Below are 14,867 nucleotides of genomic sequence, written 5' to 3'. Positions count from 1 at the left end.
AATTATAAAAAAAAAAACAAAAGCAAGAGCATAACATATAAAAAATAAAACAACATTTTATTGTTTGACTTTTATTTGAGCTTGCATTTTGTTACAGAAACACATAACATGTTGAAACGACCAGATATCAAATTACGATTAGATTTATCTTTAAAAACCATTCGGTGTAAAAACTGACGGCAGGTCTGCATAGAATCTGCAGGCAATCGGTGGTAATCTGGTCAAACGTGTGTTGCAAGCTTTTGACAATGTCAAGTTAAATCTGTTTCTTATTACTCAAATCTTTGATCTTTCTTCTTGCCGACAAAAAAATGGACGATGGTAAAGGGTGGTGGGTGCCGGTGGACGGGATGTTCCTACTCTCGCTGGGTCCCATCTCGCTGGGCCTCGTGAACCTCCTTGCCATTCTTGACGGGTTTGCTGGCGCCCTGTGGGTATCTGCGGTAATGGTTGATGTTGCGGGGGTGGCGCCACCTTCACAGCCATGGTTCTCCTTGTCCTCCTCTCCATCCCACACTGGTCTGGGGCGGGGGGGGCCTCTTGGCCTGAACTTTGGTCTGTAGCCTCTGTAGTAGTTCTGCCTCATTGGTTTGCTGACCTGATTTGGACCACCTTGGCTCCCGTCGCCTTCGCCTCCAAAGTATGGCGGGTCAATACGTCGGCCAGGGTAGAAGGGCCTGCGCTGCAGAAGCTGCATCTCGCCCTCCGGGTCGCTCTCTGCACCTTCACGGCCGCTCCTGTCTCTGCCTCCGCTCTCTGGCTCTCCCTCACCATCACTCTGGTGGTTCGCTGGATCATCTCCATCGCGTGGTGGACCCCTCCTGCGATGGTAGCGCCTGTAACGGTCGGCCGCATACTTGCTCCCTTGAACTGGTGCGCCTCCTGGGCCAGTTACATTGGCCGCCTCTGCTCCCTTTTCACCTTCAACCACATCAAACTCAACAGTTTCCCCATCTCCAACGCTGCGGAGGTATTTCCTTGGGTTGTTCTTTTTTATGGCCGTTTGGTGTACGAAAACGTCCTCTTTTGTATCATTCCTGTTGATGAAACCGTATCCGTTCCTGACGTTAAACCATTTGACTGTACCCAAGACCTTTGTTGCGATGACCTTCTTATCCTCCGGGATGGATGGGCTCTCCGCATCGGCAGTGGGCTGCGGTAGCTGTTGTGTCTCAGCGTCACTGCTCATGGTTGCTGGTTAGTAAATGGCTTTTGCCAGTGTGGGGTCACGTGTGATTTCCTGTGCTAGTGACGCCAGTTACTAGTTTGTTTTGTTTTAACGACAGCTCCTCCAAATGCTCAGATTTATAGGGGGAGAGTTGTGATGTCATGGTAACATCACAGGATCACAGGATGATGCCCTGCCCACACACGATGCCGGTTGCCGTGGTAACCTTGGAACTATGTTGGGAATTCCCCAAATATCTTAACGTGTTTCCAAGACAAAACATTTTTTTTCAGAAAATGCAAGCGCTTATCCTATAGAATAGAACAATCCTATTTCAGCTCTCCATCCGCTGCAAAATTCATATTATTATTATTGTTATTATTACATTGCGTTCCAAATTATTATGCAAATGATATTTTTCTCTGATTTTCCTAAATAGTGGATGCAAATGACAGTCAGCATAATTTTGAAGTCATCAACCGTCAGGGTATAATTCAAATGTTATTGAAACAAACCTCCCAATGATAACAGTATTTTTTTCAAAAATACAAAAACTCAAAATGCACTGTTCCAAATTATTATGCACAACAGAGTTTCAAAACATTTTATAGGTTTTAAAGAATTGTAAATGGTCATTTGCTGAATGTGCAGCATTAGGAGGTCATAGTTACTGAAATCAAAAGCTATTTCAATCAACATCTTAACATAGGACCCTTCTTTGATATCACCTTCAAATTCTTGCATCCATTGAACTTGTGAGTTTTTGGAGAGTTTCTGCTTGAATTTCTTTGCAGGATGTCAGAACAGCCTCCCAGAGCTGCTGTTTTGATGCCAACTGCCTCCCACCCTCATAGATCTTTTGCTTGAGGATGCTCCAAAGCTTCTCAATAGGGTTGAGGTCAGAGCAGGATGGGGGCCACACCATGAGTTTCTCTCCTTTTATGCCCATAGCAGCCAGTGACACAGAGGTTTTCTATGCAGCATGAGATGGTGCATTGTCTTGCATGAAGATGATTTTGCTATGGAAGGCACGGTTCTTCTTTTTGTACCATGGAAGAAAGTGGTCCGTCAGAAACTCTATATACTTTGCCGAGGTCAATTCCACACCTCAAGGGACCCTAAAGGGCCCTACCAGCTTTCTCCCCATGATTCCAGCCCAAAACATGACTCCGCCACCTCCTTGCTGACGTCGCAGCCTTGTTGGGGCATGGTGGCCATCCACCAACCATCCACTACTCCATCCATCTGGACCATCCAGGGTTGTACGGCACTCATCAGGAAACAAGACTGTTTGAAAATGAGTCTTCATGTATTTCTGGGCTCACTGCAACCGTTTCTGCTTGTGAGCATTGGTTAGGGGTGGCCCAATAGTAGGTTTATGCACAACTGCAAGCCTCTTGTAGAGATCCTACACCTTGAGGTTGGCGTGACTCCAGAGGCACCAGCAGCTTCAAATACCTGTTTGCTGCTTTGTAACGGCATTTTAGCAGCTGCTCTCTTCATCCCATGGATTTGTCTGGCAGAAACCTTCCTCATTCTGCCTTTATCTGCACCAACCGTCTGTGCTCTGAATCAGCCACAAATCTCTTCACAGTACGATGATCACGCTTAGGTTTTCGTGAAATATCTAATGTTTTCATACCTTGTCCAAGGCACTGCACAATTTGATGCTTTTCGGCAGCAGAGATCCTTTTTCTTTCCCATATTGCTTGAAACCTGTGGCCTGCTTAATAATGGGGAACGTCCTTCTAAAGTAGTTTTCTTTTAATTGGACTCACCTGGCAAACGAATTATCACAGGTGTCTGAGATTGATTTCAGTGATCCAAAGAGCCCTGAGACACAATACCATCCATGAGTTCAATTGAAAAACAAAAATTTTAATGTTTAGGACACTTAAATCCAGTTTGCATAATAATTTGGAACGCAGTATATTATTATTATTATTATTATTATTATTATTATAATTATTATTATCCCGATATTATATAGATATTCCTATATGGCGGGTAAAATATACAGACCAAAAGTCATAATAATATAATTAGATTATATTAGATTAGATTCAACTAATTGTCATTGCACAGAGTATCCTCAACATTTTTAACACTGAAAAAAACGGCCCAAACAATAACAAAATAAATCATACAGCACTATTATTAGTTACTTCAGGGGCAGACTGTCAGGTGAAAGGTATTGGGCATCATTCACAAATATGTATGTCAAAATCGCCACCGGATTCATGGCGTGATGCTAATTTGAATAAACCACTCCCCAGTTTTTCTGAAATGTAATAACGGCTCATTATTAACACATCATGAAATGAAAGCCATGGGTGGAGTAAAAATAAAAACCTAGCATAGAAATTCTACCTAAAGAAAAGACAGAGCCGCTGGTGAGCTTGAAAAAAAGCAGGAGGTCATCGCCTTTCTATCAAGGGGCAGGAATAGCAGGCTGTTGGTTGGAAGGAAGGACACAGTAGATCGAAAACACAAGATGCACCATTGTGTTCTTGCCAAAACTATGCTAGAGCTTCCTAAACAAGGAGTCTGTCCTGTCTGCTAACATCACTTGCAATATAGAGTACCAAACCTGCAAAGGGCATGTACCAATTGCTATTTTGATGAAGTGCAGCTTAATTTGCACTGCAGGAAAACAACATAGCCAGTGCATATCGACTTTTCAGAAAACTAAGCCTGTAAACTCAATGAAATACAGGCTTTTAGGCTAAGAAAAGCGCTTGCAACAGTCTCCCAATCACTGAGGCACAATGATGATGTGTGGGCTCACATTGAACCGTTGATAGAGGAAATGCAACAGCAACATGGAAAACAATTTGAGCAACTCTATGTAATAAGTGATGGCCCAGTTACACGATATAGAAACAAAGCTAACTGCCTCCTTTTGAGTTCAGTGCCATTTACCTGGGGCTTCTAGTGTGACAAGTGTGACATGGAGCTACTTTAAGCAAGCCCATGGGAGGGGTGCTCCAGATGGGGTTGGAGCCTGTGTGAAAAGGATAGCGTCAAAAGTAGTAAATATCGGCAGTGAGTCCGAAAGATTTGTATGACTTGCTGTGCAAAAAAACTCTTGCAAATGTTAAAGGAACATGGATAGAAGAGTCAGACATGAGGAATTTGACAACTTACTCCCTCCATATGTGCCAGCCGTCAGTGGAATACTTTATACACACCAGGTCTTCACAATTACATCTGGAGAGATTTTCCATAGAGAGGTCAGTCTGTCAGTATCAAAAGGTCTGCCACTGCTTCAAATGCATGCTTTTCAACTGAAAAACACAACACCAGCCTCTAGCATTACATAGGCAGACATAGCCAAACGATACACCATTATTTATTAAAGTCTAATAAGGCAAACAAAATATGCAAGGCTTTACCAGGAATTGGACAAATCGTTATCTGACCATGCAATACCTCAATTCATTCGGCTACTGAATTTAAAACAAAAATCAACAGAATCACCACTTGGAAGTCCAGGCAAAACCAGTAGGCTTAGTAGAGGTAAATGTAATATTTTAGGATTTGCAGGAAACATCGGGACTATGGGGTATCCACCACAAAATAATAATTATAACCAGCACTAGTCTAGGCCCAATTAAAAAAAAATCAACTGCACTCACCATTGATGTTTTCATAGAAGCACAATCCGTCTGTTGTTGTGATTGGTGGCGAAAGCATTAATGATTTTCTGGATGTCAAGTGCCTTGGTCCTCCAGCTGTTTATGGCCATCAGGGCCAAGTTGCTGGTGCAAGCATCGCCGCTGCTATTCCTTAGGTAGTTTTTAAGGCTTCCGAGGCAAGAGAAACTTGGTTTGCATGAGGCAGATGTCACAGGCAGAGTCAGTGATATGCAGATTAGTTTGTATAAATCTATAAATGCATCGCGGTAGGGTCTCATTAGAGATAGAAATTCCACTGTGTCATTTACTGTCTGTACTTGCTTTTTTTTTTTGTTTCCAGCAGACGCCGAATCTGCAGTCAGGTTCACTTCAGTCACTCCTTGGTATTGGGCCATTGACTAAAGACAATTCTTGTCTAGGAAGAGCTTATGTTTGGGACTCAATGCTGAGAATCCAGTCAGAACACCCCCAGTCTCAATTGAGAACCGTCTTTTCATTTCACTCGGAAGTCGGTCTATAACCGGATAGAAGCAGTGCTGCGAAGGTCATCAGAGGACGTGACAGGTGTGCATTCGGTTTGGGCCTCAACAACAAAATCATGCAGGCTAGCTCTCGCCTGAATTTCACTCCATGATTCTCCCTGCTTGCTGAGGGTGCAGACGTGAGAAGTAAAGCAAACTGCTCGTCAATCAGTCCATTTACAGCTCTGGCCTCTGTTTTCCTCCATGCATTTGGTTGAGCCATAATATCCTGTAGTGTAGTTCGAAAGGCAGGGAGTGATTTCTTTATAACCCACAAAGCTGTATACTGGTATGCCCAGCATGTATCTGACAATTTCTTAAACTCCACGGGCTGTACAGTTGATTCCAGTTCTCTCTGTTCCTTCATTAAAAGATCGTGGGCCACAGAGTTTGAAAAGAAGTTGTAAAGCAGCGGCACAGTTTCAAAAAATCTCACCCGCTCGTTGTAGATTGCTCACAACATCCACTAAAACAAGGTTAAGTCTGTGACCATGGCAGTGTATATGTAATCCTTGCGGGACCTCTTTCCTGAACCTCTCTTGTACCCCAATATTGCACCCGGACATCACTGCCACGTCGAGAGTCCCGCGTGAGTGAGTGACATCACCACCTTAAGTGAGCTTAGATCAGCTTAACTTAATCTGAGGACAGCAACGGCAAGACATTGACAATGAACTAAAAACAAATGAGGAGAAGTTGAGGGTGGATCTGACCTTAGACCAGCACAGAGTTTATAACTTTATTGCTGCCGCTGCGTGGGTGCTATGGTAATTTGGGGCTCTGTTTTACTAGATCAACTGGAGAAACAAGCTGTATTCAAAACTATACAAAGAAAGCAGACAATTTGTATGTCAAATTTCAGTTCATTTCTTGGTGGTGCTATGGTGGTGCTATTGAAATTTCTGCTGGTGCTAGAGCACCAGAAAGCCCCATCCTAGCTCCGCCACTGTCATCCACAGGACTGAGTTATTGCAGCAGTTTGTGATGATTTACCATATTAATAAAGAGCTGCATTGCAGGTTGAGAAGTTGAGCTCCACTTGCAGACCAACTCTGTCCTAGATGCAATAGCATACAAATACTCTGTTGTAAGCCCACTACGCTGACAGCACAGGTTAAAAAAAAAAAAAAAAAAGATGACCCCAACCTACTCAACTGCACTTTAAAGGCAAGGGACAGTTGGGAAGTGGTCAGATTTGTCATTCGTTGTACAATATGACGACAAGCGGTATGTGGGCCAAATCGTGAGCATTCGAGTAGATGACGTTGAAATAATTAAAAAAACAAGGGCAGAAGAATGATTTCAAGTGGCCTGAAAAGGACGCCTATTTACTACTCTTTCGGCAACATTGTTGGACCAATTTCTGAGCCTGAATCCTCTGGCCGTGCAGCTAAATTAACAAATTTGAATTGGCAGATTTAATTAATTAGAGGACTGAATATGACGAGTAGAGAGTTGAGAAGGACAATGGACAAAGGAGTGAAAAAGTTGGAATGGAAAGGAGTGGGGAATGGGGATGGACCATTGGTTGGATTAATTGATTGCAATATTGGTCATTATGTTTATGTTCATTGATCATTCTTTGAACATTATATACTATTGCATATTGTGATGTTATCAGAAATCAGAAATCAGAAATACTTTAATAATCCCAGGGGGAAATTACTTTCGTTACAACTCCAATCTACATACAACATATTTACATACAACATATTAACATACAACATATAATAATTATTAAGAAACATATTTATATATAAATAAATATATAAACATATCTATATACACATGGTAAAGGTAAAATGTAGTTAAAAATCCTTATCCAGTTATCCTTTCATTTGTGTTATTTCAACCTTTAATTCATGATTGATGCATTAAAGCTAATATGTAAACAAAAGAGTTGAAAAAGAACTGACTCCTAGATATATGAAATATATGCGTATATGGTGAAATTGGTGCCTATTGAGTGGATGCATTCAGTCTTTAAAATTGAATTAACATTTTTAATATTTCTAAATAAAATCTGATGTCACACCGCAGAACAAATTCTGTGTTAAGTTGACAGATAAACAAAGTGAAATACTGATCATTTTGATGACCACTTACCTTTCCTGAAAATAAACAATTTATTGAATACTAATCCTAAATGTCTTATTGAACTCAACAAATTATGAAAAAAAAGGGTTTTCACCTCCTTTTGTTAACTACCTAATTCTAACAATACCTAGACTGTAGTGCTCACCTTCTGTTCAGGAAAATAGGGACACTTGCAGTAAATTTGTATTTGCTTGGCAAGCTTTTTTAATACATGTTAACATAACATAAAGAGTAGTTCAAATCCACGTGAGACGGGCTTCAAATAAAAACCTAAGAAATTGGTTAGAGCAAGGCAACAAGTATAGAAGAATGAAGAATATAATGTATATAATCTCATATACATTCTAAATATTAGAGCTCACCTAGGGAACTGAAGATGTGATTTGCAATAATGTACTAGTTTGACCCAGAACTGAGTAACTTAAGTGTACTATTTATGACTATAGGCTTTAGTAAAAGTCTATTGTATCTCCAAACTACCGTCTGATATTTTGCTTGAAACAAGATGATGCTGCAGTTTACTGTGTTTGTTTTCTATCCAAGAAAATCCAGCTGTGACTGTGATGTCACAGCTTGGTGGCTTCGCCAGCAGGCAGACAGGACACGCAGATGTTCTAAATGGGCCTTTACCAGCCTACTTCATTACCATCCGCTGAAAGGGAACAAATGGAAGTGAAATTTTACACTGGAAACACATAGGGACTTTGATTTGAGTCAGGGGTAGGATGTGGAATCCTGATACAGTACATTTAAAGAGGACGGGAATGTACAATGGAGTGTCTAATAATGAAGGAAGAGGAGAGTGAGTGAGAAATGGTGATTGGATGCAACATGCACACACACTCATATGTAGAAGCAGTGAGATCAGATAACACAAAGATGGGGGCAATACATGGGGGAAATACAAAACAGTATTCAAGCCGCCATAAAACCTCCAAATAGGTGACTAACCCTTATCGTGTGCACACACACAGAATAACGCATTTATTAACAGAAGAGGGAAGTAATGTAACACCTGCAATTGGATGTCAGCCGAGATAAAAACACAAGAATAAAATTATATTAAAGAAAAATTACACTTGGAAACTAGGTGCGCTATCCACAAAAGCCAAGGACACACTTAACAAAGGATAAAAAAGAGAAAAGCATGAGCATATTTTTTTTTTTATTGTTTGACTTTTATTTGAGCTTGCATTTTTTTTAAATGTTTCAATACATAGTTATTTATTAAATGTCTGACCAGAAAGAAATGTCCAGATAGCAAATTACAATTTTATTGTAATTTTGGTCAGACGTATGGTGCAAGCGTGTGACGGTCGTCAAGTCAAATCTGTTTCTAATTGCTCAAATCTTTGATGTTTCTTCTTGCTGACAAAGAAACTTACGGTGGTAAAGAATGGTGGATGCCAGTGGGCGGGATGTTGCTACTCAGCCCCGCCCTGCTGGGCCTCGGGAGAGGAAGTTTTCTCTGGGGATGGGTCTCCTGTCTTGGCCTCCTTTCCATCCTGGCCGGGTTTGCCACCAGCCTGTGGACGCCTGCGGCGGTAGTTGAGGTTGCGGTGGTAACGCTGCTGGCGGGGCTCCTGATTTGGGTCGCCTTCACAGCCCTGGTTCTCCTTGTCCTCCTCTCCGTCCCATACCGGTCTAGGGCGGGCAGGACCTCTTGCCCTGAACCTTGGTCTGAAGCCTCTGTAGTAGTTTTGCCTCATTTGTTCGTTGCCCTGATCTGGACCTTGTTGGTTCCCATCACCTTCACCTCCAAAGTATGGCGGGTCACGACGTCTACCAGGGTAGGAGGGCCTGCGCTGCAGCAGCTGCATCTCGCCCTCTGAGACGCTTTCAGTGCCCTCACGGCCGCTCCTGTCACAGCCGCTTGTGTCACGGCCTCCGCTACCTGGTTCTCCCTCACCGTTGCTCTGGTTGTTCTCTGGATCATCTCCAGCACGTGGTGGACCCCTCCTGCGGTGGTAGCGTCTGTAGCGGTTCCTGTCGGCAGCATACTTGCTCCCTTGAACCGGTGCCCCTCCTGGGCCGGTAACATTGGCCGCCTCTGCTCCCTTTTCCCCTTCGACCACATCGAACTCGACAGTTTCCCCATCTCCAACACTGCAGAGATTTTTCCTTGGGTTGTTCTTTTTTATGGCCGTGTGGTGTACGAAAACATCCTCTTTTGTATCATTCCTGTTGATGAAACCGTATCCGTTCCTGACGTTAAACCATTTGACTGTACCCAAGACTTTTGTTGCGATGACCTTCTTATCGCCAGGGATGGATGGGCTCTCCGCATCCGCAGTGGGCTGCGGTGACTGTTGTGTCTCGGCGTCGCTGCTCATGGTTGCTGGTTGGTAAATGGCTTATACGGTAGCAGTAGCTCACTAGTGTGTCGTCGTGGTGCTAGATAACTCCAGCTTCCTTGTCTTCCTCTTCTTCCTTTTCCTCTTGTGTTATAACGGCGGCTCCTCCAAACCCTCAGCTTTATAGGGGGAAGATTTAACTGTTGGGATGTTGGGAATTCCCCTCATATGTTTACGTGTTTCTATGACGATTGGATGTCAAAAAACTAAATGTATTTAACCCTGTAGAGCCCTCGGTTGTAATATTACAACATTCACACAGAACTCTCTGTACGTTTTATTTTATACGATATCTATGTTTACATCCTCAATGGGTCTCAACTGTTTATCCTAGCAATCTCATTGTATGGATAATGTGTTCCTAGATCTGGGAGTTTGGTCCTGAACTTTTTCAACTTTCCTCTGGGCTCGTTCACTTTTTTGGGCTTCACAGGGTTAAAGATAATGTAAGTTATTTTCTCTTTTCAGATCAAATCATATTACTTTTATTATTATTGTTAAAATGATTGTTATGAATATGATGATAACAACAAAATAATATGATAATAATAATTTCAAAAACAAGGACACTTTCGAACATACAGTATCCCCCATGCAATGCGGGTTGCCATGCCAGAAGAAGGTGATGATGCAACATCACAATTGGATGGATGCAAGCTGCCGTTCATGTGCCAGAAGAAGAGGCTGGCTTCATTCAAACCTTGGACCCACCTGCCCGAGCGCACCAAACAGATAAGGAGTTTCTTTTCTTTTTTCTGTATGGAGTTGTAAGACTTTGGGAATTCCGCCAATATGTCATGTCCATGTTTCCATGACGATTGGGGAAATGGTTTTGTTTAGAATGTCAGGGTGTCTCTGTCTGCCTGCCTGCGACATGACAGAGTTGTGACATCAAAGTCACAGAGGTTTTATCCAACTTGGTCTTAATATGACAATGTCGCCACTTCTAAGGGGGTTACTAAGCTTTTTCGGAATTTTATTTGGTTATCTCCGGCACAATGTGATGAAGAAACAAAATACCACACGGTAGGTTGGAGATCCTGGACTTTGCAGTTATCAATACTGTACTACATTTCATACTGGGTCAAACTGGTTACCAAGGTATGGTTCTAATATTTATTTAGAAACGATCAGTCTGAAATATCACCTATCAGATAAGATACATTTTGGAATTATACTTCCCTAGATGCCATAATAACAGCATCAATTGTGGAGCAGAAGATTTTGACAGAGTGGGTCCTGTCGCATTGCAGATTTGTTTCATTTGATATTACTTAAATAGTTATTAAAGCTCTCCTAAATTGTTGAGTGCAACCAAATGGATAATATTTTTAGAATTTAAGGATGTTGTTTTCACAAAATGTAAAAGAGAAAATCTCTTGATTTTATGCTGTGCCTGTGCTTCAGGTAAATTATTCTGGACGGAAGGACTGGTCTGAGATGAACAATGATTTATATCTGAAAGATTTTATATACTACTACTTTTTATTTATTCATTATTGTTTCTAAATGGGGGAGGCGGTGTTAAGAAATAGGTTACAGCAAGGAAAGAAATACAGAACAAAGAATATGAACTAATTATATTTACAGAAAAACAATTCTCAGAATACATTTTTCATAAAAGAGGAGTGGCACCCAGGTTCCACCATGTTTGTTTTAGTTCAGGTAAGTTGAGCTCAGCTTCATCATAGCCCCAGAGGGCAATTCGTTGCCAGCAAATGGAAAACTCAAGAAAATGAACAAGGCACCGAGGAATAACATCAAGACAAGTTTTGTCTTGCATACATACTAAACTATAACCTATCAAGTTATCTGGTAGCTAAAGGGATTTACAAGTCTATCTGTTTTTCCTAATCTTGCACTGCTGAGTGGGCAGTGGATGACATTTTCTGTAAATGCAATTTCTGTTCTATATTTGGAGTATTTACAATTCCAAAAACTTTATTTTTCCATCAGGAACTTCACTTTAAAAGCATCATGCCAGAGTGAAAGTGGAGGACAAAGACACAACGTTGGGGTTGATCAATTACTACTGCTATGAAAAGTACTACAATCATGCAGTAACAGCCGTAGCTCGGGCTCAAAGGAACTTCAGCAATGGACCAATCTTTAGCTTTTTCCATGCATATGGAACATAAATGCAAGATCAAATTGAAGATGATAAGAGATAGAAGAAACATGTCTTTGTGCACCTTGATGGCTCTTGTTTATGCCGAGAAAAAGACTCTCTCCCGAGAGTCTCTACTAGACTGGGCTGTTTCTCTGGCTATTGGGTAGAAACGGTAAAGCAAGGTAGTACATAGAGAGAATGATTAAAGTCACCAACAACTCTACAGAGGGTATAACCCTAAAAACCTGGATAGATTTGACATCCAGTAAGGATGCATATGCCAAAAAGTCTGGAAAATACTTTGATGAGGGACTGAGAGAGAAATCAGATATTGTCGCTCTGATAGGAAAGGCACAATACTATGAATATCGTCAGAATTACTCTGGCGCTTTAGAGATAATCAACCAAGTCATTGTTAGTTTCCCTGGAATTTTGCCTGCTTTTATGAAGAAAATGAAGCTGCTACTTAATTTGCAAGACTGGGAGCAAACCATAGATGCAGCACAGCGGCGTTTACAGAAGGATGAAAATAACCTGGAGGCACTGAGGATGTTGGCTTTGCATTCCCTATGCAAGAGACGGCAATATTACTGAGTCAGCAAAGCAGCCTTCAAACCTCATTGGCAGCCTGGACATGCTGGAACCTCGCAACCCCAAGCTTTTCTACAGAATGTCCCGCGCTTTCACCCGCGTCTGTGGAAGAAATGAGAAAGTAGTCCAGCAGACGTACAGAATGGTGGAAAGAGCTTTCACTCAGGCGTCAGCAGATTCAGACCTGGCCACAGAGCTTGGCCAGCAGATGGTGCTTCAGGGCAGAATCAAAGAGGTGATTGGGGGCCACTTAGAAGATGCAGAACAACAGTGGGAATTCCTTGCAGAGATCCAACAGTCCATTGCAAAATCAGCAGAGCTGCTGTACGCATTGCTGGCAGTAAAGAAGTGCCGCCCACAGGAGGAAGTGACCAACCCCCTGAACGATGCAGTGGCCACACACTTCGCCACGCTGCAGGCTGGGCTCCCTCTGGGAGTGGAGCACTTTGAGAAGCTCAACCCAGATTTCCTGATGGAGATTGTCAAGAAAATACATAGCACTTAGTCCTTCTAAGCCACCAGCCCAGGGTGCGTCTCCCTCTCTTCTGCAGCATTGTTCTTTTGTGTTGGATACCGTGGTCAAGATCGTGCCTGGTCTCCTACAAGGGACCAATATGTTGGCCAGACTCAGATTTCTCTCTGGTAACATCATAGTGCACAAAGCTTGTCTACAGCATTGCCTGGACAAGTGTCCTTCTCATGCAGACGCTCACCTGCTGATGTCTCAGATCTGCCTGCTTCTGGGGGATGTCATTCTGTGTTCTCGGCCTCTTGAACTCTGCCTCAGCCATAACTCTGAGATTCGAGAACACCCCATGTACCACTTAATCAAGGCCCAGGCCCAGAAGAAGATGGGTGAGCTGACAGGGGCCATCCAGACCTTACAGATGGCCATTGGTCTGCCTGGCATTTGTAGGGCTGGATCATCGTCCAAATCTAAGAACAAGAACATTGAGCTCAGTCCTACTGACTCTGTGTCTGTATTCTTGGAACTGGCTGAGGCGCTATGGTTGAATGGACAACAGCGTGAAGCAACAATTGAATAATGTAATTTGCGTTACACTTGCTTTAGTGAGTTCTGCATAGTTGTTCGGGGATGCAATGTTCAGAGCCCGTAACACTAGCACTGGGCCAAATTCTCATCCATTTGCTACAGTAGAATGCAAATGAAAAACTATTGGTAAACAATAACAAAGTCAATGCCAAAGTCTAAACATTCGTGTAGGAATATTGGTTATATAGACAGGGCTCCTCCTTTGGAGAAGTACCGGCGTTGGTGGAATGATGGGCTTCCCCCACTCTGGCACAGCGTACGCCTCATGGTCTCCACGTAAATAGCACCCGCTTAGAGTAGAAGGAATAACACAACCACCTGGGTTTGCATCCAGGGTGGGCAAGGACACCTGTGGAAAGAACCAAGACAACACAAACATTGACAAAAGGAGGCGACCCCTCCCGGGCGGTCTCATCCTAGAGCCAGCACCAAGTATATAGAGTACAGATAAAGAAAGAAAAGATATGACAAGCCTGCTGGAAACGGCAGCGAGAACAGGATCGTCGGCCGCCAAAGTTAAAGGGGATGTAAGAGGAAAAGAGGGGTCAGACGCGGAGAAGGTTGTCAACTGAGCCTCTTGGACTGGGAGTTACAGTTGCAAATGCTAAATGATTAAAGGTGAAAGCATGATGTATTTCAATAGCGACGTTCTATCTAATAATCTATGATTTTTCATGACCTAAAATGTGGAAATATTATAACTGTAAATAATGAAGAGTTCATAGTTAAAAGATAATGATTTAATGACTGTGATCTATAATGGTGGTTTGATGATTTAAGGTGATAGCAACTATAAACTGTATTGTGTTAACTCATTTAATGAATGTATAAATAAGCGTTTTGTGAAGTTATTATGAAGTCCAAAAACTGGGTTGCTGAATTACAAAACTTTATCGAAAACGTCGGTGAATATAATAAATCAAAAGGGGAAAGGCGGACTCGCAGCACGCTAAAGACAGTTACAAAAAGGAAATCTTGAGCAAATAATCCAAAAAGAGGACTTTAGAGGATTGGAGCTCCGGGTAAGAGAAGGAGATGGTGGAGGTTGTTAGCCCAGAAAACACAGACAAAATGGCAGTAAGCTGTATTTACTGCCAAGTGAAAAGGGGTGCGTCTCCAAACCAGTCCCTCGGGGTGACGCCACGTGTCACCACCCGGCGGCCATTTTTAGTTTACAAACTATTTTAATCGCCATCTATGTATCTAATTTACGTGAACATTTCACACACATACTTCTCCATTTTACCGTTAATCCAGTGATTGAACATTGTACAGAAAGTAGGTTGTGTCCAAAACTAAATTTTTTCAGGAATTCAATAATATTTAATGCATAC

At 42.2% G+C, this 14,867-nt stretch overlaps 2 protein-coding genes across 2 annotated transcripts; both read right to left on the bottom strand.

The window, feature by feature from the left end:
- Positions 1-256: 256 nt before the first annotated feature.
- Positions 257-1,189, bottom strand: LOC307231605 (Y-box-binding protein 1-like; the record flags this gene model as incomplete). Its single annotated transcript, XM_080002370.1, has 1 exon — positions 257-1,189. The coding sequence occupies one exon, from the start codon at positions 1,187-1,189 to the stop codon at positions 257-259; it is 933 nt and encodes a 310-aa protein (XP_079858496.1).
- Positions 1,190-8,848: 7,659 nt separating this feature from the next.
- On the bottom strand, positions 8,849-9,766 carry LOC307231724 (Y-box-binding protein 1-like; the record flags this gene model as incomplete). The annotated part of the gene is made up of 1 exon (XM_080002514.1): positions 8,849-9,766. Exon 1 carries the CDS (start codon positions 9,755-9,757, stop codon positions 8,849-8,851), a length of 909 nt encoding a protein of 302 aa, XP_079858640.1. The 5' UTR covers positions 9,758-9,766.
- Positions 9,767-14,867: the final 5,101 nt, after the last annotated feature.

Source organism: Zeus faber (genome assembly GCF_960531495.2).
Source record: "Zeus faber genome assembly, chromosome: 6".
NCBI lineage: Eukaryota > Metazoa > Chordata > Actinopteri > Zeiformes > Zeidae > Zeus > Zeus faber.
Note: the sequence above shows the minus strand (reverse complement) of the source record. Positions and strands in the feature narration are given on the sequence as shown.